Below are 24,790 nucleotides of genomic sequence, written 5' to 3'. Positions count from 1 at the left end.
ATATAACATCAATGCGTGGATGGTGCACGTGTGGTGATACAGAGCTGCCATAAGGCCAAAAGAGCTTGCTGCGATTTTTTGCTAAGCTAACAAGTCCGGCCCTCAAGCCCATTCGCATTGTTCTCCCAGTTATTTTCCGATAACGGACCTCCCAACAAATAAATCCCATTTTAGCTATGGTATGGACTTTTCAATCCAATGAGTGTTTTATACATGAAGAGATGTACTCGATAGGTAGTTGGGAGAAATCAACAAGAAAGTGGAAAAGGGAAAAGAATTACGGCAAATATTTTTAAAAAAACGTTCTAAGAATCCTTGGAGATGCCCGCTATGTCTCTTTGGATTTTGTCAAGTTGAGATTTAAGATTATCGAGAATTTGAGAGCTGGAGTTGGAGCTTGAATTAGTATTGACGGTGGTGGGTGGAGTGGGAGTAGGAGCGGGAGAGGGGGATGTATTTGGGTTTGGAATGGATATGGAGGTTGACGATAAGGATTTATCTAGCTTGCGACGTTTAGGTGTACTTGCAGTTGTGGAAATGTCTTCGGTATCTTGTTCTTTCTCTAACGCCTAGAGTTAAAAATAACCATCAACAGAAAGCATGAATGTTAAAATATACAACAGCTGAGACCACATGTGTGCATGGTTGTTTACATACCCTCACCCATTGTTTCTCCGTCAGCCCATCATCATAACGGACATGCTCTTTGGATCGTTGTCCACGACCAAACTCGAATTCTTCCATTGAAGTGTCAGTAGGCTCTTCGATTCGATACACATCAGGAAGCTCGTATTCCTGAAGGAGTCTTTCAGGTCGTTTACCACGGCCACCATGAGCTTGCCACATCTCATACTCTTGTTGATCCCGTTCCTTGTCTATTTCCATGAACCTGATATATTCGTCATCTGACCGCTTGAGGATCAGATTAAGTTCTTCATCATCAACACCGTCATCTTCTTCTTCGACATCATCTTGTTCAGTTTTGTTTTCGAGGAGTGATCGCTATTGAACCTATGGGTTCAGTAAAAGATGGTTTGAATTCATGCAGAAAATACTATTCACTTACCAAGAATGCTTCACGATCTTCTTCAGTACTTCGATTATCGAATTTACCAGCTTGGATAACTTTGCCGTCTATATCTAGCTTATACTGTGCACGGGCTAAAATGCTCTCCTCCACCGAATCTTCGGTGATTAGTCGAAAAATGCGGACTTCCTTCGTTTGGCCAATTCGATGTGCTCGGTCCTGTGCTTGCAAATCTTGATGTGGATTCCTAATATGAGTACGACAATGTTTAGCATATAGTATGAGGACATGGAAATGGGTGAATGGAGAGTATGCACAAGGCTTAGGTGCTTACCAGTCAGAATCAAAAATCACAACTGTGTCGGCACTTTGCAAATTGAGACCAAGCCCACCAGCTCTGGTACTAAGCAAAAACACAAAATAAGGGGATTCAGGCGCGTTGAATAAGTGGAGTAGCTGTGATCGGTCGTCTGCTTTCGTAGAGCCATCCAATCGTAAATAACGGAACCCTCGATAATGTAACAGATCCTCCATAATGTTCATGATTTGAGTCATTTGAAAGAATATTAGGATCTGTTGAGTAAAATAATGGCAAACAATTAATGCGAAATTTCCACCGTAGAAACATGATGTGTACATGTATATAGGCTAAGTCATATCAAAGTTGAAAAAGTATCATTGACTCACCCGATGCCCAGTCTGTTGCAGTTTCGGCAGCATACGATCGAGTAATTCGAATTTTCCAGAGACGCGGTATAGTAGATCGTTGCTGAGCCTTGAGGGATTGACGACATTTTCAACGTCCTCAAATACAAATGGGTGGTTGCAGATTTTTCGAAGTTGCATAATGGTATTGTTCAAGCCTTTGATGCCGGTCCGTCCTTTTTCGCCAACGCCGTAAAGCATACCGTCTCGTCGCATTTGCTCGTACAACTTAGCTTGCAGTGCCGATAATTTACACTTGATAACGCGTTCGATTTTATCCGGAAGCTCAGATTCGACATCCTTCTTCAAACGCCTGAGTAAGAACGGCCGGAGGACCTGCAAAATCCAAGCGTCAGCCCACAGGTACCAAATAAATACACCGTCGCTATTAATGTGTCAGCCAAACTTTACCTTGTGTAATCGCTTAATGATAAGCAGCTGCTCTTCTTCATTAAGCTCAACCTTATCTTGAACTCCTTGACTTGAGAATGGCGTGTTAAACCATTCTTCGAAACTCTTTACACTGTTAAATATCTTGGGTAGAATGAAGTTGAGCAAAGCCCATAATTCTGGCAAATTGTTCTGTGAAACAAAAAATTAATTATTGACTATGACTGAGTATCCACGACTCACACCACACAACTAAACAATGTCTTTCCGTACCTGTAGAGGTGTTCCTGTAAGAATCAGGCGGTATTTTGAACGATAGTATTGTCGCAACACCGATGTCAGTTTTGAATTGGTGTTCTTGATACGATGGCCTTCATCAATAATCATATAATTCCATCTTATTTTACTCAAAGCAGGTCTATCCTTGATCACATATTCAAACGTCGTCAACAAAACTTGGAAATTGCCATGCTTGATTTCTTGCTGTTGAATTTGTTTCCGAGCACTAGGAGGGCCTTTATATACAATCCTGATGACGGACGGTGCCCACTTTTCAAATTCAAGGTTCCAGTTTGTGAGTGTCCTGTTAAGCAAATTGAAAAAAAAAGGACATTAGACCGCAAGCTTTTGTAACTGTGAATAGTGAAGATTCGGACTTACGAAAGAGGAACAACAATCAAAAAAGGACCATTTTGCTGCTTCTTCTCAATTAAATATGTAACGAGACTGATGGTTTGAATGGTTTTACCTAGACCCATCTCATCAGCCAGAATACCATTGAGTCGATTGTTATAGAGTGATACCATCCACTGCAATCCTTTGATCTATCGGGTATGTAGAGGTTAGAAGTTGCAGTGATGTAGATTCTTTCTAACCGTTATTTTACCTGATATTCTTTAAGTGTGCCACCAAGGAGCATATTGGGCTGAGTGACCTTTTCTTTGATCTTATGAGCCATTTGGAAGTAGTCGACTTTCTTGCCATGAGCATCGATGAACTGCATGTCTTCATCGTTTTCATCATCGGCAAGCATGGGCTCCTCTTCCTCGTGAACGAAATCTTTTTGCTGATCCACCACAGCCCTTGTAAGTGATTCTAGATAAGTACCAGTCTGCCGAAGCAAGTGTGTCAAGCGAGTGTCCTTGGTCTCATCAATCAGTTTGAGGTAAACTTCTTCGTTATCCTCTCTCAGGGCTTTAATACGCTCTTTGGACAACCTGTCCGTTCGCTTTTGCTCCTCTTTGTCGACATGGTTATGGTATTGCAAGACGGCTCGACCCAATTTGCCTTGCTTAGTGGCGTGAGATTTATGCCAAGCAACAAGATCACGGCCATGATTGCAAATCGTCTGCAAATAGTCCAGCTGCTTCTGCTTCTCCCTCTTCTCACGGTGCAAACGTTGCTGTCGCTCTAACTTTTCCGTCATGCGTGCCTGTTTCATCGACTGTTTCTTCAGTCTACGATACTCTGCCCGATCAGTATGTGAAAATCGGTTTGCTCGATTGATGTCCTTTACAATCTCCTCTCGCAACTATGAAAAGTTATATCAAATGAATGCATTAAATGCCTGGCTACTCAGATGATAAAATAGTGATTTAAAACAACCAACCTTCTTTTGCTGATCCAACATCTTTAGTGACTTCAGCTCCAAAATGGCTTGTAGTTCACTTTCAGAAGCATTCTTCACGGTTTCCTCATAATTTTCATACATGCGCTGGCCCAAAGGTGCGTCTCCATCAGGTCCAGTAATGGCTATAGCTTCCAGTTGAGCGATTCTATTCTGAATTTGAGTTTGCAATCGAATTTCACGCTCAGATAGCACAGATGCAGGATCCAGACCAGACGGTGCAATGCCTGGTAGTAACAGTCGTTGCTGAAGTGACGCATGTGCATGAGAAGCAAATGGCTTCTTAATGAGGTTATAAGGGCCAGTACTGAATTCAAATATTTCTTGAGCCATTGATGACCCTTTGATGGTGGGTTGCGTGAAAAATGGTGTCATAAGCTGCTGACCATCTTTATTGACCATCTGTTCAGCCGTATCTTTCTGCATCAAAGAAGTTTCGATAATTTTGGTATCCAGGCTCAAAGTCTCTCTTGGCTCGAGCAGCTTTTCAATGTTTGAAGGTGATAAGGTTATTTCTTTCAATCGTCCAGGAATCGCACCATTTTGCGACATAAGCTTAAAAGTCAGAATTTGGAGTTTCAATGCTGACAGCTGTGTTGGTGTAAATGTCGCTGCAGGTTGACCAAGTGGAGTGGCTAAAGGACAATAAAGGATCAGAAGAACAGAAAGGGCAAACTATACGAAAACGAGAAATACCAATTACTTTGATTTGGTGGACGTGGTGTATTTTGCTGGGCAACCTGTTGTTGTTGTTGTTGTTGCTGCTGTTGTTGAAGTTGTTGCTGGTGCATTAACTGCCGCTGTTGCAAGTTTCGTAAAATCAACATAAGCTGAGAGAATTCATTACTTCCATCCTCTTTTGCACCTTGCTTTTGTAAGAAGGAAGCTCTCTATGCGGTGAATACAGTTCAGTGACCGATCAATGTACGATGCAAGTGTGGTCAGCATAATACAACGGCGAATTACCTGCAGCATGGCGTTGATCTTTTCTTCCGTAAGCCCAGCTGTCAGAGCAGCTAAAGCATCCGCCGCGCTTGCGTTAGGCGTAGTGCTCATGGTGGGCACACTAAAAAATATTACTGAAGAGGTTTCGGGATAGACAGCGTTGACAAGACGTCAAGTGTCATAAAAAAGATCAGTCCATAGGGTTCATTGATAAATACGATCGGTCACCAGTGTACAATCGTTGAGACAATAGCAAAAGCGACTAGTGCTTCCAACCCCCACTCACCAAAAAAGTTGACCGCTCGCCCGCGTGCTTTCACAAAAGGTGCCTTTGGTAGGATGCAACTTTGAAGCTGGCTTGCGACGTCATCCACGGGGATTCTTGGGTTTGCCAAAATCAAAAAAAAAAAAAAACGTGACGTCAAAAGTTTTTCGAAGCGTGTGTGCTATAGCTTTGGCACAGTATACTGGCGCAGTGCAATCTCCACATCACGACGCGACATGAAAGCATTACGATCGACTCGTAAGAATTGTAAAGTTTTGGTGAGCCTTCATTGAGGACTGATTTGTCTTTTATGGGCTGCAGAAGAACTAATCTTGTAATTGTGTAGTTGGTAGGATCAACTGGCTGTGGTAAACGCACTTTGGCGCAGGCTTTGATACGCCATGATAGTTTATACTTAAAAATGTGAGTATCAATTAATGATTCTCGCTACTGATTTATATATGTGGAATACGCGTCTGCTCAAAAATAAATTTCTGTACACGAAACGAGTCTTACAAAATAATAATTGGAAAATATTGGTTGGCTTCTTTTAGTAAAACGAGCGAGCAACTTCCACGAAATGAACAAGACGAGCAACTCTCCAGCTTAGACTTTATCATCTTCATGGTGGATTTCACGAACGCACACAGCTTGGCTGTACTCAAAGATGCTCTGCAATACGTATCTGCAGACTATCTATTGGACCGTGCCTGGATTGTGGTCACTAAACGTAAGGCAACACCGCCCTCATTTCGATTGGCTATGCTACACAGAAAATCCTTTCCATGTTGGCCACAACCCTAATATGTTTGTGTTTTGTTTTTTTTTGACCGGTAGATGATTTGACAACCAAATGGGCCATTGACGAAAGCAAGTTCAAAAGTGAAGTCGAATATATCACTAACGTGCCTATATCATGGGCAAATTTGGCGGTAATAATTATTTCCAATGGGAATTTGTGAAGCCGCATCGTTTTTCTGACTGTTTTTAAAAAATCATTAGAGCGAAGTAGAATGCAATGTAGTGAGCGGTCAACTGATACAAGCTATACAAGCATCGGCTGGTTTTCGCTCACACATCAATCCCTGGATCATAAACTCTTGTACATTCGAGCATCCAACCTCCACTGTTGTAGATTCCGCCAATCAGCTGAGTTAAAATGGCTCTCTGGCTCCAGCCAAACGCTGATCCACTTGGTTCCCTTATCGGGCATTTTTGATGACTTTTACCAAAATTCAAAGTACTTGACTTTTCGATCGAGCCAATCAGGGTCCTCCGGTCTTTGTTTTTATTTTAGGAAGAGAGCATATTTCTTGAACGTTGGTCTTTTGCCACTCAGTGACAATCATCAAGCAAGGTTAAGAAGAAGGATTGTCACTTACGCCAGCTGCAAATACTCGGATCAACATATCACTGCGATATAAAATACTGTCCATAACCTATTTTTGAAAAGTTTACGTTCCTTTATCTCAATTTTTGAGAAATTCGTTTGACTAGATAACCTTTTGCAAAGGGCATCTCCACAAAAAAAAAAAAAAATTATATATCCCAAACTCCCCCCCCCAAAACGGTAGTAATACTGCATCTCTCTCTCTCTCACTCACACACAATTGCCATCCTTCGGTCTTTCGAGTGTCTTCTCTTTTCCCTTTTTCATTGCCCTTCCATTTTCATGCGCCGCACATGAATCCCTACGGTTTTTCAAACACCCTCCCAGGCTATGTTGAGTTCGGTTCACAGCCCTCAAACGCCTTCACGACCTCTCAAGATACATACACTTCTCAACCACAACCACCACCACCGCACTCCTATGTTTCAGCACCCGCAAATGTTGCTAACAGTGGCCCTCCTCACTCAAACGCTATGGACTTTTCCTTGGTCAACAAGAATGGCTACGATCTGGTGAATTCAATGGTGACAGCCTCATCTGACATGACCGCCTCATTGATGTCGGCCATTGATGCTAACGTTATGATGAGACCAGCTGCTCGACCTTTGCCCACCAGTACGAATACTAATGACTTTACGAAGCGTAAGAATTGGGACCAGCGAATTATTGAAGAGTTGACCGACTTCTTACATGTACTTTCACCCGTCGGTAAAATTCTCTTCGCCTCCCCGTCCTCTGTGGAACTTGTCGGCTATACACCCGACGAACTCCATGGCCGATCGATCACGGATTTCCTTCACTCAGACGATATCGATATGTTCATACGCGAGTTCAATTTGGCTATTCATACGCGAAGTGAATTCAAGCTCTATTATCGGTTCCGAAAGAAGGACGACAAGTTTGTAACATTCGAGGTTATTGGACATCCATATTTTGGAGGATCAGGAAATTCTGAAGTACCCAAATGCTTTTTTGGCATCGCTCAACCTTACCCTACAAAAGCAGGGACAATGCTGGACTCCTTTTTGGAACTCAAGATTGAAAATGAAAAATTGAGAAATCAACTTAAGCTACTTCAGTCATCTCCATCGAATGAAAAAAGTCACGCTGTAGGAGACAATAAGATATTTGCGACCCAAGAACCATCGATCTCTTCCGCAAAGGATGCCGTAAGGACCACATCCAACTATACCAATACTCTGGAGCCTCAGCATCAGGGGGCATCTCAACGCGATAACAACAATAGTAATAGCAATAATTCCATTATGTATGGATCTAGGATGGATCTGGACCGTCACCCCGTTGCTTTGTTATCAACGATCGAATTTTCTAAAAACGAAACGGCTTCTGATTTGAGTGGTCGATCGTTGAATGCAAGTGTCCCGGCATCTGATACCTCTCGAGCTACCACTAACTTGACCTCTGCGTCCATATCACCCAAAGCCGTTCATAAGCAATATGATGGCAGGGTCAGTATACCCACTGGAGCCTCTGGTATGTCTTCTTTGGATAATGAGACCAAATCCAAACAAAGGAAGAAGGTAAGCTAGGGGACAGAAATATTAAGGATATGGAGGAGGACAACATGTCTGTGTTCATATTGACTTATTTGAAATCCTATAGAAGAAGCAGCGTATTGTGGAAGATGAATATGTATGTCATGAATGCGGATGTGTTGAAAGCCCTGAATGGCGCAGAGGTCCCAATGGCCCGAAGACGTATGTAGTATTTTTTAATTTCAGGATGCATTCTATGCCGCTGACAACATACTTTTGTTGCTAACCATACTTTACATTTAAACTATGTTACTATTTTCCCCCTTCTTATCAGTCTATGTAACGCATGTGGACTTCGGTAAGCCTTCTCGTCCCACATTCAGCTATGAAAGAGAACGATAATACTCACTCATACTCCTTTTTTTTTTCTAGCTTTTCAAAGTACAGTAAAAAGCAGAAAAGCAGCAACGGGAAATAATGTTTGATGTTTAGGATGAGCGGAGGCATGTATAAACCTATAGTGCAAGAGGTGTCAAAATCGTGCATATCCTCGTAATGGGGCAGGTGTTCAAAGAGTACCGATATCGTTGATTCATGCCTTCATCCTCAAATTCCCAATTACTGGTTCACTACCCCTACCCCTAAATTCGGCCACGAAAGATATCTTTTAGCACAATGTTGTACATAATACTACAAGGACTTTTTCACACAATGTTGTAAATAGCACAGTTTATCTATTCTTCTACCCTCCTTTCACACTTTTTTTTTTTTTATCGTTCCCATTGTGGTATCGCCACAATGTTTCATCACGACGTCAATACAGTAAAAGCCGTCAACTTTGCACTATAATGGGATGATCATCCAACCCTGCGTGGACATGAATTATAGTTAAGCTTGCAGATGAAGCTCTTAAAAAATAGAGAGAATAGGAAAGGGGGTTTACCGAAATAGCTATGAAAACACGTCGATTTTACACAACGGTATGGTTACTTATCGTAGATTATAAACTGTGTCATAATACACAGTTTACTTCTAAGGAGACGCTTCTGTTTATCTCCTTCATGTTGATACTCATCCGCGGAACTGAATGGCACCTCCCCTTGTGATATGTCGACGTTTTGCTCCCACACCTCATTTAAGGAAAGCTTTTGGAAAAAATTTTCGATCAAACCTCAATTTTCCCAAATATACATTCAGATTTGGGCATAATGTTTCTAACGAGGGGTGCTTACACTGAAGTACGGGGGACCCTACTGAAAAGCAGCGATCATATCTGCACGTCAACCAAGTTGAAGCTGACTGAAACAAAGGTTATGTCAAGATACCAAATGCTCTAGCCCACCCTTTTAAATACATTATCGATAGTGCAAGAACAAAGTTTGTGAAAAAATCGTTCCATTTTGCGTAAGCCTAAGACCAAAAAATCATGTGCGGAGGTAATATTATGTATATGCTATGCTAATGAAAGGTCGAGAAAATTACTATGTATGCTTTTAACAAATTTAATACAATCAGCTAGCTAAACACCCTTGTTTAATTGGGGGCGTCGTTTTGAGTGATACCTTGGGAGGTTTGAGTTTTGTTGGTATCTTTGAGGATGTCTTACCATAACATTGAAAAGAGGTGAGCAAAATGTCTTGGATCGGACACTATCTACAAAAGATTCTTAAAAAAGAGCACAAAATAAGCCCAATCTCAGGCATTGAGAACAAAGTGAGATTTTTATTTTATTGAGATTAAACTCGGAGACTTGACACACTAAATCACTCCATTATAAAGGCGACCACTATAACGTACTTTTGTCGTACCCTCCAGTTTCACGCTTTGTTCGTCTACTCCCTCTCTCAATCTAATATCGATATATCCAATCTACTCGGCTTATAAACTCGTTTTTTATCCCTTGTCATCCCCTCTCTCTTTCTCGCCCTTCAATTGCTCTCGACTTCAGGCGTCCAACTAAATCGATGAACATGTATACTGAATATCAAACGCCACGGAATAAAGCCATTCAACAGCTTTTGCGCCAACCCGTCACCGAAGAAATGATAGGTAGGTTCATACACCTTGCTAAGGTTGAAAATATATATTTGTAGAACTTCTGATTGCTAAATCCTGCTCGTTTTTTTTTTGAACAGATTATGTGACATGGAAAGCAACAACGGTTATCCCATGTACTATTCCCTCACCACCTCAAAGTAGCTCTGATCTACATACTTGGTCAGATACAAATGTTGACATGCAAGGCATGTCTTCTAGCGAGCCGCTAGCGACACCACCACTCAATGCTCCGACCGATCATACATATGATGCCTCGTCTGCGCCACCTCCACTACCTGGCCAAGTTGCAGTTCCTCCTTTACGTGAATTCATCACCAACTTGGTACGTAAGTCTGGGTTACATACAGGCACTTTTTTGGCGACCTTGGTCTATCTCGATCGACTTCGACAATCTTTGTATACCGTTGCTAAAGGTAAGACCCTTTTTTTCGCCTTCAGCGCCATGACAGCTCAAATTTTTAATATGCCTCAATTTAAATAGGAATGCCCTGTACTTGCCATAGAGTATTCCTTTCCACATTGATCATTACAGCAAAGTATGTCAATGATACCTCACCTAAAAACAGACACTGGGCGAGATATTCGTCAGTTTTTTCAGTTGCTGAAGTAAATCTCATGGAAAAGCAGTTACTGGTTCTACTCGTAAGTAATTTTCTCCGCATTGTACTTACCGCGATAACATTCAACTCTTGCCTGGTTTTTGTGTGTGGGACTGAGCGGATGTGACCATTTTAGGAATTTTCAATCTGACAGACAGCCTTTTTATTATTAGGATTTCCATTTGAGTATTACCATGGATGAATTCGTTAAGAATATTGCTTATTTCCTAACTCCAGAGGAAACGCAAACACCAGTTTCCCAACAGCGATACTCCTATCCTCCCAACCCAGTGGCACCACTCTCAAAACCTCATCAGTCTCATCGGTTCTCATCACATAGTGAGCCTGACCCGGGAAATTTAGTCAGAAATTACTTGACCAACTCCACAGATGGCTATCCTATGGGATACGCAAGTGCGGCGGTTACTCCCAAATTTAGCGATAGCGCATATTCCAGCGACGACTATCAGGAAGAACCATTGAACAAATCCGCGCCAAACCTTAAGGCATTAGACAATCTTATCCCGCCTCCACCACCTTCCTATATGCCTCAGCATCAAGCCCACGTTCATTTTGAGGAAACCCTACTTCCTCATTACAATAGTAAGAACCCTTATCGGACCAAGTACGAAATGGATCCGAAACGGCGGTTTGTTTCTGAAGCTGCTCCTCCCAACACGCGTGAATCAATCATGCTCTCTGTCACCAACCAGCCAAATTCTACTACCCGGGACTCAAGATCACGGCGATAAGTTTAAACCTGTAATTATAGATAAAAAAGATAGACCCGGCTTCCTCTTCCCCATCACCCCACACCGACACATTTCATCTAAATAGCCATTTGCACAATTATTAAAAAAAGAAGAAAAGATGAAAATACCGAATTGAACGGCAGTAAAATACATCAAATTGTCAAGGAATATATATGTATGATGAGCATACATAGTTTAATATCCGATATACAGAGATTTGGCAAGAGACGCTACTGCATCCCTTTGAAGATTACTATCACGTACAGCCTGGTTTTTGGAAAATGTTGATTTGAAGGGCAATCCAGTCGATTTTGATCATGTTTTACTACCAACCGGCCGATGCGCCAGCACTTGAACTACCCCAGCCACTACCATCGGCATCTTGGTTGACTGAGCCCCAGCCGCTATTATCTAATCCAAAGTTCCGACTAGAAGGGGGCATAATCTTATCCATCTCGATGAAGCTCGGTTGTCGTCGCTTTCGCCATTCAGTGCCCGTCAACCACTTGGGATTTCCAGGATGCTCTGGAGATGGGGCGGGTTGAATCCTCTCACTTGGATTGGCTGGATCTACCTTCCAAATGGCCATGAGGTTCAGATTAAATATAAGATAGGTTACTAGCTTACAGTGCCAAAAAAAAAAAAAAAATTGCAAGCACAGGGGGGTTTTTTTTTCAAATATGCCAAAGGCGAAACTTGAAGTTTGATTTTCAAAAAAAAAAAGAAAATGGTGCAGGTTCACGTCAAACAAGCTTGCCATTTATTGTACGTAACGCGAAGTTCTACATCTGCATATTCTTCTATTGATCAAGACCTCTTCGTACATTGTTGTATTTACTAGCTTGGTAGTTAATATGGTTGGGTAAATTATCAAGTCTTCCTTCGAAGCTTCTGTATACGGTGTTAACCAAGCTGCGTGGATGCTCCCCTTTATGATCGGCGCTCAGCTCCCAAAACATTGCTCCTGCAAGCCTTCTCTCCTTTACGTATCTACATTTAGCTTCAATGATCTGTGGGGTGTCATAGGTGACGATCTCTCTTGTTTGTGGATCGTGAGACCACGATGCCACCCGTTGCATATCATGATGTTCAGTGGCTCCTGGTTTAGGAAGTTGCTTGTAATCGAAGACCCCCTCATCCCATGTGCCCTTTGGTAAGCCGTTAAATGGTTCTCCTATTCCATTTGTATTCGAAAATCCTCTTCCGTATGCTGGCATGCCCATGACGATCTTGTTGGGAGGTACGCCTTGTTGCAGGTAATGCTCGACTGCTTGATGTGTGTTAAACGAACCGCCATACAGAGAGGCCTGATGACCGGCGACGCTATCCCAACTACCAGCATAATCGTATGCCATGAGGTAAAAGAAATCAACATAGGGCTGCATTTGAGACAAACGCAACACTTGATATTGAGCAGGAGAACACGGTACAGCACAAGTCAATAAATATCGTGGCTCAGACAGCTGGTTCTGGGATTGAGCATATCGATCCAAGGCGATTCGAACTTCGTACATCAGATGAACGTAATTGAAGGCTTCCTTATCATCCTTTGGAAATTCCCAGTCAATATCTACAGGGTGTTAGTAAGTGAATGACATTAAAATTAATCATACAGTGTGTATAAACACCTACCTATACCGTCCAGTCCTAAATCAGCAACCAGCTTAACAGCCGTCTCAACAAACCGAGCACGCTTTTGTGGGCTTTCTGCAACTACAGCAAAGTTGGTGGACCAGCTCCAACCACCAATACTAATGGATACTTTTAAGTGGCGGTAAACCTTCTTCAACAACAGCAGTTGCTTAAAATTGCCATAAAGGTTGTCAGGTTCATCTGTCCATGTGTCTGCAGAGCCGTTGATGGTCTCCTCTGTAAGGTACATGCCTCATTAGTGTTTTTTGATATACGGTATGTGCCGTGGTAAATTAAGCTTTTTCATACCTGCAGGGAAATGCTTGTCTGTATCTGCCCATGCGTCCTGCAACCTCCATGTGTTAACCTCCGTCACTCCACCAAGTTTTATGAGTTCCAAAAATTGATAGTTACCCCTAGGAACACTTCTCCATCCTCTTTAAGGTTTGCAAAACCATATAGAACATGGGTTAACTTGTGCGCGTCTTGCTTCAAGTCTATGACATTGTGCTTTCTGTCATATATACCCCTAATTTCAACAAGAATTAAACATTCCTTGTTACCATTTCGGACTCTTTTACGTGTCAGTAACATGCACTGACGAAATCGCTTACCAATTCACAAAGTAACCAGCGATTACTGGCCCGTTTGAAGCAGGTGTTGGATCCATCTTAGTTGTACGCAAGAGACGTAGATCCCAAGGAAAAGCAAACGGTATAAATAAACTATCTCAGTTTGAAAGCTTGGCACGACCTTATAATTCCGTTGCGCTTTTCAAAGCCGAATATCGTAGGTTCCAGCCATGTATCTTTCACGTAGGCTCTCACTTCAAAAAGCACCTTATCGTCTCATATTGTCATTTAACATAGGTTGCTCGAGGTCACGTAGCCTTCCGTGTAGGTTATGCTATTGCTCTCATTAATTTCCACCACATATTTCGTCCCATGTAACATGTTACCTTATATGGTGACCGACAGCAGGCATTGTTCGGCACGCAAAATTCACCAAACCCTAACATCAGCTCATCTCACCAGGGTACTTTCATCAACAGTCCGATCACTGTAGCGAATGACAGTCGATCGCGCCAGCCAGAGCTCTTTGGAAAAGAGACTCGGCTACGCCGCCTGCGAAGAATCTGTAGCACACTACAGCTCGAAAGGTAATAAGGAGCACATCGCGCCGCACGTACTAACGTGAATCCGCTGGAGCCAATCGATATTCCAAAGTGGAATATCGATAGCTTAAGGGTATGATCTCAGCCGACTTGGTCAGATAAAATCTTTCCAAAGTACAGCACCCCTTGTGCCACTTATTGAGAGAAGAAAAAGGACGGGTTCACTGCGCTGCCGAAGCAACACAGATCATCCATCGATGTATTGCGAAAGGAATGGGAAAGAAGGATATGCAATCACCCGAGAAAGTGGAAAAGGAAGTATAAAAGCGGGTGATATGCTGAGTGAAGGAAACTGGATAAGTTCAAGTGCTTACTTGGAAAATAGCTGCTCCATTTGTTCGAGTGTAAGGTCCTTCGTTTCTGGAAAGGTGCACATCATGATGGCGGCCACGAATGAGCAGCCTCCAAACAAATAGTATGGAGCAGCAGGATAGATAGCCGAAAGTGGCGGCATGATCAGGGTAGTAAAGATTGCGCAAATCCACCATAACCCGGTAACGAATGCAAGGCCTGTGTAGATGTAAAGGTTCAATACCGTAAATGACAGAAGAAAAACCGTTGGTTATGGTTCCCTACCTTTTGCACGGCAGCGCATATTGTATACCTCGGCTCTGATGTATTCCAACAACATTAGATAAGACGTCTCGACCACAATAGGTGTAAGCAGATTCAATGTTGTACTTACGGTAAAACAAAAGAAATGGGTTCGAGTGTCGCATTGTAGACAAAATTGAATATAAAGAGAAATGCGATCACAACGTTTCGAGCAGACATGGAAGTCATTAAGATGTTGCCATCGCTATCTGTTTCAGCAAAGCAACTGAACATTGCGCCAATAATCATCATAGAAGCAAAGAGAGTGAATGCCCCGCTGATGAGGTATACCCTTCGACCAAACTTGTCCAACCACATTACTGTGACGCATGTACCTAACAAAGCTGCTGCTCCCATTCCTCCAGTAGCTGCAAGGGAAGTGCTGACGTCCGATAATCCAGCGTTCTTGAAAATTGCGGGGGCATAGTATGAAACGGCCTGAAACAAAGTTGCAAGTTGAGTCAATTACATGAGGAGCTCATTGCTATGTTCTACTCATCCCCTACCTGAGTCCCAGTTAATGCCGATCCTGCCGATAGGCCTGCTGACATATAGGAACGCATACGATTTCCTTTTTTAAAGAGTTCAATGTATGTACGGTGTCCAAATGTATGTTCCAATTCTAGTTCGGCCTTGATCTCATGATATTCGTCTTGAATTTGGTGATGCTCAACTGGTAGTTCGCGCAAAGACGAGAGGATTTGGAGAGCTTCTTCATGCCGATCATGGTCAATTAACCAGCGGGGAGAAAAAGGCAGGAACCAGGCAAAGACCCCGAGGAAAGCGCATACGATAACATGGATCAACCATACAGCTCGCCAACTCCAGTTGGTCGTCAAGTAGCTTGTGCCGAAAGTAACAAAATAGCCAACCAATGTGCCCGCTGAAACCATGACACTGAACAAGCTAATCAGGCGTCCTCGAATGTCAGCAGGAGCAATTTCTGAGTGATACAATGGTATAGTGCAGGTAATCATTCCTCCTCCAAAACTTGCTACGATGCGTCCGGTAAACAACACTCCAGTTTTCAATCCTATGATCTGCAAGATCAAACCAACGACAAAGATAAAGGCTCCGAGAACGATGGTGTATCTACGACTGAGATGATCTATTTGCTTCATTAGTATGCTTGACACAGGTAAACATCAGTTTGATCCGAAATAGTACATACCACAAAAGAAGCCAGAAGTGAAGGCACCGATCGCACCAGCTGCTAGAGTGACCATGAGAAGGACGCTTTGAAGGTTGGTATCGAGATCTGGAAATGCATCCAGGAAGGTTGGTAATACCAGTATACTTGCAATCGCACCAACATCATAACCAGTGACAAACTAGAGCAAAAGAAATTATTAGCCAGGGTCAAACTGAGGTTGGTGAGCATATCCCGTCTATACTAACACCGCCAGTCGCTGCAAGTGTACTAGATATATACACAGTTCTGCGACGTCCTTTACTTTTAGCAAAGTCGACAACATCCATAGATGATTTTTCCGAGATATCAAGAGTCATAGTGATAGAAGTAAACAGAGAAACTCCACTAACGTCGCCGACTCCCTCATTCGACTAAAAAAAAATTTCTTTCTCGGAATCCTGCACGTGAGCTTTGGTTTGCCGCTCTATTCCGGCTGCAGCATTGTAATCGATATCGATGGACTACAAATAAACTGGACAATAAAGAACCATTGAACCTCATTATGATGGGCTTGCTATGTAGCACAAATTAGTTGATGCAACATGTTCTTGCCATGCGTTTAGGGCGATGGTAGTATCACGGCAAAGCTCCATACATTTAAAGAAAATGACGCTCCAGTCATCTTGATTTGATCGTACATCTATGTTATGTCAAGGGCAAATATACATTGCTCACCACCAATTTTTTTCGTCCAACCGTTATACTGAGATTGCAATTTCCCATTATAGCATCTGTTACCTAGTAGAATTTACCAATTGCTAAAGTCAAAAGCGTACTAGATAGTAAACTTTATTACAGCCGAATATTTCCAATGTCTGTACGAATTTATGGTAAGGGTATTAGAAGTTTATACGATTATTCGACCTCTTTCCGCGGACAATGTGTGATAAAACCAACTTGAAAGAGATAGAGGGAATGGAAGGGAGATCTCTTACTGGTCAAAGGATCACTCGGTGCCCACCAATGCAATAAGTCATACCATCGCTTAAAGTCCCTTTCTTATATGTGCGTACTTTGAGTCGTTTACGTTCGCAATAAAGGTCGACTCTGCCACGGGCCCATCCCAAACGATATCGGAAAGTAGTTTGGTGGAAAGAAACTGATGAGCTGTCATTTTCCTATATACCCACAATACCGTGATCACAGATTTTTTTCTAGTTATATTCTTTGGTACAAAGTTCTAGCAATAGGTTTACCCATGATTTTGTTCAGTTAAAACATGGGGTTCTTGATTTGGGTCAGTTACGAAACAAACTCGCCTAACAGATGACGAAAAATTTGATCTCATACCACCTTAGAAACTCAGTGTCCCTTTTTGATACATTGCCTAGCAATTAATGGAGGCAAAGGATAATCCCCCGGCAGCAAGTCCTGACAAGAAGGAGGACGCCCCTAAAGAAAAAGAAGTTGTTGTAGATTGGGCTCAATCAGTCAAAGATTCCAAGTGGGCATCGGCCGAGCCCTCGCCTTCGCTCGACACAAGGAGTCCAAAGCAAGATCCCAACACTTTAGCTTCGCAATGGGCGAGTGCCGGCAATTCGCAAAATTCCTACGGAAGCAGGAAAAATGTTGGATATGGATATAACAATAATTATAAGAAGGACCAGTCATACAACACGCGAAGTGGAGACTTTAGACGTAACAATGGATGGGACAGTCGTCCTTACGATCGGTTTTCTCAGCAAAACGATCAAAACCGATCGAGATATGACAATCAAGGCTACGAGCCTCGCAACTTTGATAAACGATTTGACAAGCGACAGCAATACCATAGTGATCAAGCATTTGACCGCCAAACATTTTCACCCAGTAGCGAGTCGAAATGGGCAACTGCCAACGTTTTGAACAAGTCAGGAAGCGAAGACCTGGCCCAAGGCGCCGCCAAAACCAATGATGCCTCTAGCTTAGAAACACGTCCGTGGAACAAGCGATTTTTAGCCGGTCAGGACGAGTCGACGGCACCTTCAAAATATGAAACTAAAAACGACAGCATGTCATCAGAACTTGCTGCAGTGCAAACCGAGGTAGATATCAACAGAACAGAGGAGAAAGCCAAAGATGAGGGCTCTCAAGAGCGCGGAGAAATTCAATTGCCTGTGACCCCAGAAACTACCAATATTTCTGAGGATGATAAAAAGGTATCTGCAATGATAGCATTGTGGGGTGAAGTGTAACATTTAATTGGAATTGATCGTTTATTTATGCATGGCAGTGTGATAATGAGGCTGTTGTGACTGATTCGAACGCACTACAACATGACGCAGAGAAGAAGAGTCATGACGAGGGCAAGTCTCACAGCACCGAGCCTGAACAGCCACCCTCCATCAAAAAGCGACCTTCAATTGACATTGGATATTGGGGCCGTCCTCCAACTGTCGACAGCGAAGCTACAGACGTTCAGGATAACAGTCCTAAGAAGAGCCCTGGTGATAATAAACCAGCGACTTCTACTGTGAACAAGAAACAAAAAGATTTTCAAGGTAGCAGCGCTTCTATTTATGCCTCCAAAGCGAGCGAGCATAGTTCAAAGCCAGAAGGACATGCGGATGGTCACTCCAAGAAACCATATGGGTCCAGCGAACGCCATAGTGCGTTTGCGGAGAGTCCATCGCAGCATAATAACGGAAAGAAGGATAGGAGCAATACGCGACATGCTAATGTAGAACATTCTAAGTCAGGGAAGACTGAAGACAGAATAGCTACTGGTGGATTCGTTAAACATGTAAGTTGGAGCTGGCATTTTGTTCTGCCGAATATGGCTTAATCTTATAACTGATGTGTCTTCATCCTCTGTAGAATATAGATGAAGAAGCATTGAATGCTAGGATTGAACGTATACGCCTTCAGAATGAAAAGATTCAACAAAGACAGAAGGTTCGTTGTTAGTTTGTGAAAAGCAACTGTGTCTGTACAGACATCTTACTTAGCATGATTTTTAGTTGATCGAGGAGGAAGAGAAAGAGATTGCAAAACAACTTCAGTCTGAGAAGGAAGAAAGAGATCGAAGACGGAAGGAAGACGAAAAGCTTGAAGAAGCAGCCAGACTCGCTGCTGAGGAAGCAAAGCGTGATCGAATCGAGCGAGAGAAAAGAATAGCAGAGGAAATCAGGTTATTGTTAGATGAAACATTGTTGCGTGAACTTGATTTTATACTGAAACATATATTCATATAGGGTTGAGAGAGAAGCTAATGCTGCGAGAAAAGTCAAAGCACTCGCTTCCAGAGACTGGGATGCGGAGAAAGGTGACGACGACTTGTATATAAAGGAAGGACGAAATAGAGGTGATTTCAACAATAGAGACAGATCTTCGCGCAATCACCGGGGACTCCCTGGTCGTGAAGCGGAAGAAGATCGAAAGAAGCACGCGTCCGAAGCAAAGTCGTTCACGGTGACTGAAGAAAAGTGGCCCGACCTTGGTAGTGCTGTTGCGGGTACTCCCGCGAAGGCAGCCGTTTGGCCTGCACGCGCTGCAGCTGAGGCCAAGGTGCAGCAGAAGCAGGAATCCGGCAAAGAAGCGCCTGTGAAGAGCCCACCTTCATCAAAGGCAAGTGCGCCAAAATTGGCATCCTTGACTGCTCCTAGGAAAGCCGAGATTGAGAATGCCGAGGAAGGCAAGCAGAAAGACTCTATCAGTTGGGAAGACATCATTGCCAAGCAGAAACCGGTGACGGATTGGGCAACTGACTCACCAACAAATGAAGACATCAATTTTGAAGATTCGCCTTTCAAATAGCTGGGTTGTCATATATCTTCGTTATATCGCCGTAACGAGTGACTACATTTTTGTCAGATTCTTGCTTAAAACCATGGTTACTTCTATGTTTTGAATTTTTATTTTTTTACGGAAGTTCCTTCATCACAATCACGATAACGAAAGGAATAAAAGTTGTTTATTCGTTGAAAATACAGAAGTTCTTAAATTAGTATACAATTTGACAAGACAATTGAATATTTACTATTACAGCGCACAAAACGCAGTCAATTGACTCAAGTGTATCAAAAATAGTTTATACTGACATCTTCATGTCTAACTTTCCATGGGGCTTGTAATCTTCGAGCACAAAGTCTTCATATTTGAAGTCATCGATGTTGGTCACATCTGGGTTTATTCTCAGCTTGGGGAATTGCCGTGGTTCTCGTTGAATCTGTTCCTTCAGGGCTTCAATATGATCAACGTACACATGCGCATCTCCCATGGTGTGAATGAATTCTCCAGGCAAGAGGCCAGTAACCTGAGCAATCAGACGAGTAAGCAAGGCATAGGATGCAATGTTAAATGGTACACCCAAACCCATATCACAGGAGCGCTGATAGAGCAAACATGAAAGTTTTGCAATAGGCTCTTCTTCGGTTGGTGTGGATACATAGAATTGACAGAAAGCATGGCAAGGTGGTAATGCCATAATGGGAATATCTACAACGCATCATTAGCACTGCCATCCTACATGAGCTCCAAATGTAGCAACGGTTACTTACCGGCAGGGTTCCAAGCACTCAATATGATCCGTCGGTCAGTAGGCTTGTTCTTAATTTTATCGATAACCTCTTTCAATTGATCCACGCCTTTTCCAGTATAGTCTGTTTTGCAGTCAACGTACTCTGCTCCAAAGTGTCTCCATTGAAATCCGTACACTGGACCAAGGTCACCCTCTTCTCTATGGGACAAACCAATGGAGTCCAAGTATTCACGTGAACCATTGCCATCCCAGATTTTGATGCCTTTCTCGCTCAAATGTTTAGAGTTGGTATCGCCTTTGATAAACCATAAGAGCTCCTCTGCAACGGCACGCCAAAAGACTCGCTTGGTAGTCAAAAGCGGGAAAATGTCGTCTTGCAATGAGAAGCGCAGCTGTGGAGGAGCAAAGATAGACACGGTTCCTGTACCGGTACGATCCGCTCGCTTCTCACCCTTTTCAATAATGTTCTGAATTAAGGAAAGGTATTGCTGCTCTTCATGTGTTTTATGAGTGCCATTGGTGCCGTCGGATTGAAGCATTGTAAGAAGTCGCCCGAGTTAACGAAAAGTCGCCCAAAAAAATTGAGTGGAATTTGTAATGGGACGCGCGCGAGCCAGCTAAGAAAAAAATTGTGACGTTCCATCCCACACGCGACTCGCGAATCTTCCTTTGCCTTGCTGTTATGCTCGCTGCAAGAAATCGCCTTCTAGCATCTAAATCTCGCTCATTCAAAGAAGAAGAAGAGGATGATATGATATTTGAAGAAGCACCTTCTGGAAAGGTAACGATTTTCTTTGTATGCATTACGTTTAGATGATCGTCGATCGCTCACAATACAGTTATTTTGCCATTGTCACCTTTAGGTTAATCAACACAGCTCACAATCATCAACGCGAGAGCACTGTATGTTGCATTTCACTGTTTACCAAAGCATTAACCACAACTAACGCAATGCAAAAGATAATCCATATAGTGTTAACAACGGAGTAGGGCACGCTGAAGGCGATAGAGAGTCGCCATGGCTAATCGATAGACCTAACAGTAAGTAAGCTTGCATCAAGTCATCTTTAGCATGCGCATGCCAATTGTTTCATAGTAACTCATGATGGGTTTGCTTTCAGGAAAAGGAAAGAGTACCTACTTGTCTAGCCAGGGGCGAATGGATTATGTGGTATCCGACCAAGCACGAGCATTGTCGGCAAAGAGAGCTAGATTAACATCTGATTTAAGCGATGATGAGCGCCCGTCGTATGGTCACCAAAGTGCCAGTCAATCCCAAAGGTCAAAACAGCCTCCACCATCACTCAATATAGATGCTTTCACGTTGAGCAGCAATACATTTGATAATCGTAAACTCCGGGCGGACCTTGAGCGTGCTAAACGATGGATCAAACAAGCTGAAGAGAGCTTTGAAGAACTAGTGAATGTTCGCTACACTGAAGCAGAAAAGAATTTGGAAAAAGTTCGGGAGAAATACGAAGACCGATTCGAATGTGAGTCGTATTTATGTGTGATTCATGCTAACCGCTCAATGCTAATGCGATTCTGAACTACAGCGTCTGAAAAACTCATCAAGTCTTTACAGCTTACGCAACATCAGCTTGAAGTTAATCTTGATGCCACACGAGACGAGTTGAAATCACGACGAGAGCAAGTCGAGACTTTAAAGAAAGAGAATGCCGCACTGCAGGCACAGTGTAAGAAACAAGGCACCACGACCATGGACCACGAAGAACTTCAACAATTCAATCGATGGAAAAAGAACAAGTCCTACATGGATTCAGAAGCTAATGACGAAATCATTTCTGAACGGGATCAATTGAAAGCACAAGTTGCACAATTAACGACTACAATTCGATTACGAGAACAAGAGCGCGACATACATATTGAGAAAGCAAAGGCTAGTGATAATAAGAAGTCTTTACTTGCAAACGGGATCTACTCTACATCGGATGGAAGCAAGAGCGACAAAACCGAAATGTATGAGGACCTTACCGGCCTGCTCTTGACTGATGTGAAGAAGTCAAACGATAGTATAGTTTACAACTGCCTGCAAACGGGTCGCAACGGAAGTAAGTATTATGGTATTGTGCAAAAATGTCACACCTGCTGCATGCATTTTCCTTCTAACGTAATCATTCCAATAGCTTTACATTTCAAGTTAACGCAAAACCATAATCAGCCTAATGAACTACACTACCAACCAATGCTTGACGAACGAAGAGATGCTGATTTAATAATGAGGCTTCCAGATTATCTGACTACGGAAATAGAATTCACGCGTGACAAGGCCAATTTGTTCTTTTGGCGTTTATTGACGTTTCTCCAATCCAGCGATAAGAAGGACCATTCATCAAATCACTAGGCGAACAACCTTCTATGGCATGTTTTGCACCAATGTAATATCCTATTGTTCCTTCCATATATCTCTATGCTACATATCGTTTCATTCCCAAATGTCATTTTTCCTATAATACCCTACGAACATAAATCATGCCCTGGCATTTATTAAGTGGACAACCATCAATTAAGAGTTTAGTTGGAGATGTTTACTTTCTCGAGCAGCTTATCAACAGTTCTTTCTGAAGCTTTAAGTGCCTGCTCAAAGTCATAAATAATGTCATCGATGTGCCTGAATGGAAATGCCAGGTTAGCCAATGCATGTCTTGGTTTAAAATAAAATAATCATAAACACTATACTTACTCAATACCAACAGAGACTCGAATAGCATCTTTGGTGACACCACTAGCCGTCTGCTCGATATCAGTCAACTGTTGATGAGTTGTGAGTGCGGGGGCAATGACTAGAGTTTTAGCATCACCAACGTTGGCGAGGTGAGAGGCAAGCTTGACGTTGTCGATGAAATTCTTTATAATCACAGTACATGAGTGGGTTTTGTCTTTCAAGGAGAGTATACCCATAATTAAAAATAGCAATGCTACTTACAGCCACGTTTCCTTCAATTCCAAAGGACAACACACCACCGAATCCATGCTTCAAATACTTCTTGGCAAGCTGGTGAGATGGATGACTTTCCAAACCAGGGTAGCTGACCCACTTCACTTGAGGCTGTTGTTCCAACCACTTGGCTACCTTCAACGTGTTCTCTACGTGACGCTGGCCACGAAGCGAGAGCGTCTCCAAACCTTTTTACGACAACATTAACCATGGAGGTTGATGATACACATGTGTATGCGTTGAAACCTACCTTGCAGTAACAAGAAAGCACCAAAAGGATTTTGGTTGGCACCAAGGTCACGAAGGGTTTCGACCCGCAGTTTGATTGCAAAAGCGAGATTTCCGAAAGTCTCGTAAAACTTCAGCCCATGATATCCTTCTGATGGCTCAGTAAAGTCTGGGAATCGACCATTATTCCAGTTAAAGTTGCCAGCGTCAATAATAACGCCTCCAATGGTAGTACCGTGACCGCTATGAAATAGTTGAGAGCATTAGTTTGCAGTTAGGGAGAGTGTGGATGATCCAGATGGAAAGCGTACCCAATCCATTTGGTTGCAGAGTGTACAACAATGTCAGCACCATGTTCGATGGGACGAACAAGATAACCACCAATACCGAACGTGCTGTGAATGCCAATGAACAGAAAAATTAAAAAACCAAAATTGCAAATTGTCATCTACCCCACATTATTTATGAGACGTGGCTTACTTGTCAACAACAAGTGGAACGCCTGCGGCGTGAGCTACCTTTGCAATAGCCTCGATATCTGGGACAGAGTAGCCAGGATTACCAATACTCTCGATGTACACAGCCTTGGTTTTGTCGTCGATGAGCTTTGCGAACTCTTCTGGTTCATTTGAATTGGTAAACTTGGTGGTGATTCCGAAACGCGGTAATAAAACCTTAAATTGGTTGTATGTTCCACCGTACAACGTTGCGCTGGACACTATATTGTCTCCAGCTTTAGCCAAGGTGGCAATCGTCAAGTATTGAGCAGACTGTCCAGAGCTAGAAGCAATCGCAGCGGCACCACCTTCTAAAGCAGCCATTCGCTTCTCGAAGACGTCATTGGTAGGATTTCCAATACTAAACACAGGTTAGAAGGCTGCCAAATCCTAAGAACTCTCTCACAGTATCTCAGCTTACCGAGAATAGATGTTGCCAAATGCTCTGAGCGCGAATAAGTCAGCTCCATGTTGCGTGTTATTGAAAACAAAGGACGACGAAGCATAAATAGGAACAGCGCGTGCGTTGGTTGAGGCATCAGGTTCCTTGGAAACAGGTAAGCTTTAGTAGGCTGCCCGCCATTGTCTGATATTCGATTCGGTCTTCTCCTATAATGTACGCACCTGTCCAGCATGAAGCTGTAGAGTATCAAAGTGAAGTTTACGGTTCTCAGAGCTCATGATAGCGGGAGGGAGAGAAGCAAGGAAAGTCTCAAGGATGTTCCATACCCATGGTTTAAATCGAACTCTTCGCACACAAAATCTAGCCAATGAGAACTTCACGTCATGATTGCCCTGAAT

The 24,790-nt window shown here is 42.8% G+C and overlaps 10 protein-coding genes across 10 annotated transcripts; 4 read left to right on the top strand and 6 right to left on the bottom strand.

The window, feature by feature from the left end:
• Positions 1–657: 657 nt before the first annotated feature.
• On the bottom strand, positions 658–5,085 carry K450DRAFT_250538 (uncharacterized protein). Its single transcript, XM_051590579.1, has 12 exons — positions 4,981–5,085; positions 4,716–4,828; positions 4,453–4,639; positions 3,732–4,384; positions 3,009–3,653; positions 2,783–2,946; positions 2,396–2,705; positions 2,144–2,314; positions 1,715–2,068; positions 1,362–1,600; positions 1,067–1,274; positions 658–959 (listed from the first exon to the last, which is right to left on the bottom strand). Exons 2-12 carry the CDS (start codon positions 4,803–4,805, stop codon positions 921–923), a joined length of 3,060 nt encoding a protein of 1,019 aa, XP_051442729.1. The 5' UTR covers positions 4,806–4,828; positions 4,981–5,085; the 3' UTR covers positions 658–920.
• Positions 5,086–6,380: 1,295 nt separating this feature from the next.
• On the top strand, positions 6,381–8,751 carry K450DRAFT_250529 (uncharacterized protein). The gene is made up of 4 exons (XM_051590578.1): positions 6,381–7,890; positions 7,976–8,067; positions 8,180–8,203; positions 8,278–8,751. The coding sequence occupies exons 1-4, from the start codon at positions 6,643–6,645 to the stop codon at positions 8,321–8,323; spliced, it is 1,410 nt and encodes a 469-aa protein (XP_051442728.1). The 5' UTR covers positions 6,381–6,642; the 3' UTR covers positions 8,324–8,751.
• Positions 8,752–9,666: 915 nt separating this feature from the next.
• K450DRAFT_250522 (uncharacterized protein) lies at positions 9,667–11,417 on the top strand. The gene is made up of 4 exons (XM_051590577.1): positions 9,667–9,894; positions 9,981–10,316; positions 10,385–10,545; positions 10,676–11,417. Exons 1-4 carry the CDS (start codon positions 9,810–9,812, stop codon positions 11,252–11,254), a joined length of 1,161 nt encoding a protein of 386 aa, XP_051442727.1. The 5' UTR covers positions 9,667–9,809; the 3' UTR covers positions 11,255–11,417.
• Positions 11,105–11,920, bottom strand: K450DRAFT_250520 (uncharacterized protein). Its single transcript, XM_051590576.1, has one exon. The coding sequence runs from the start codon at positions 11,841–11,843 to the stop codon at positions 11,580–11,582; it is 264 nt and encodes an 87-aa protein (XP_051442726.1). The 5' UTR covers positions 11,844–11,920; the 3' UTR covers positions 11,105–11,579.
• A 65-nt stretch (positions 11,921–11,985) lies between these two features.
• On the bottom strand, positions 11,986–13,672 carry K450DRAFT_250516 (uncharacterized protein). Its single transcript, XM_051590575.1, has 5 exons — positions 13,501–13,672; positions 13,301–13,415; positions 13,196–13,232; positions 12,887–13,123; positions 11,986–12,824 (listed from the first exon to the last, which is right to left on the bottom strand). The coding sequence occupies exons 1-5, from the start codon at positions 13,554–13,556 to the stop codon at positions 12,055–12,057; spliced, it is 1,215 nt and encodes a 404-aa protein (XP_051442725.1). The 5' UTR covers positions 13,557–13,672; the 3' UTR covers positions 11,986–12,054.
• Positions 13,673–14,160: 488 nt separating this feature from the next.
• On the bottom strand, positions 14,161–16,162 carry K450DRAFT_250513 (uncharacterized protein). Its single transcript, XM_051590574.1, has 6 exons — positions 16,053–16,162; positions 15,826–15,985; positions 15,161–15,762; positions 14,746–15,092; positions 14,637–14,671; positions 14,161–14,570 (listed from the first exon to the last, which is right to left on the bottom strand). Exons 1-6 carry the CDS (start codon positions 16,131–16,133, stop codon positions 14,371–14,373), a joined length of 1,425 nt encoding a protein of 474 aa, XP_051442724.1. The 5' UTR covers positions 16,134–16,162; the 3' UTR covers positions 14,161–14,370.
• A 979-nt stretch (positions 16,163–17,141) lies between these two features.
• K450DRAFT_250506 (uncharacterized protein) lies at positions 17,142–19,763 on the top strand. Its single transcript, XM_051590573.1, has 5 exons — positions 17,142–17,984; positions 18,059–18,568; positions 18,643–18,720; positions 18,786–18,955; positions 19,020–19,763. The coding sequence occupies exons 1-5, from the start codon at positions 17,184–17,186 to the stop codon at positions 19,579–19,581; spliced, it is 2,121 nt and encodes a 706-aa protein (XP_051442723.1). The 5' UTR covers positions 17,142–17,183; the 3' UTR covers positions 19,582–19,763.
• Position 19,764: 1 nt separating this feature from the next.
• K450DRAFT_250504 (uncharacterized protein) lies at positions 19,765–20,857 on the bottom strand. The gene is made up of 2 exons (XM_051590572.1): positions 20,325–20,857; positions 19,765–20,262 (listed from the first exon to the last, which is right to left on the bottom strand). The coding sequence occupies exons 1-2, from the start codon at positions 20,842–20,844 to the stop codon at positions 19,856–19,858; spliced, it is 927 nt and encodes a 308-aa protein (XP_051442722.1). The 5' UTR covers positions 20,845–20,857; the 3' UTR covers positions 19,765–19,855.
• Positions 20,858–20,987: 130 nt separating this feature from the next.
• Positions 20,988–22,670, top strand: K450DRAFT_200919 (uncharacterized protein; the record flags this gene model as incomplete). Its single annotated transcript, XM_051584649.1, has 6 exons — positions 20,988–21,086; positions 21,169–21,208; positions 21,266–21,346; positions 21,427–21,798; positions 21,862–22,377; positions 22,453–22,670. The coding sequence occupies 6 exons, from the start codon at positions 20,988–20,990 to the stop codon at positions 22,668–22,670; spliced, it is 1,326 nt and encodes a 441-aa protein (XP_051442721.1).
• An 85-nt stretch (positions 22,671–22,755) lies between these two features.
• K450DRAFT_250494 (uncharacterized protein) lies at positions 22,756–24,695 on the bottom strand. The gene is made up of 8 exons (XM_051590571.1): positions 24,614–24,695; positions 24,411–24,535; positions 23,973–24,350; positions 23,804–23,887; positions 23,515–23,735; positions 23,253–23,452; positions 23,010–23,173; positions 22,756–22,937 (listed from the first exon to the last, which is right to left on the bottom strand). The coding sequence occupies exons 1-8, from the start codon at positions 24,668–24,670 to the stop codon at positions 22,841–22,843; spliced, it is 1,326 nt and encodes a 441-aa protein (XP_051442720.1). The 5' UTR covers positions 24,671–24,695; the 3' UTR covers positions 22,756–22,840.
• Between the last annotated feature and the right edge of the window lie 95 nt (positions 24,696–24,790).

The sequence above is a fragment of the Umbelopsis ramanniana genome (assembly GCF_025399195.1).
Source record: "Umbelopsis ramanniana AG unplaced genomic scaffold K450scaffold_46, whole genome shotgun sequence".
NCBI lineage: Eukaryota > Fungi > Mucoromycota > Umbelopsidomycetes > Umbelopsidales > Umbelopsidaceae > Umbelopsis > Umbelopsis ramanniana.
Note: the sequence above shows the minus strand (reverse complement) of the source record. Positions and strands in the feature narration are given on the sequence as shown.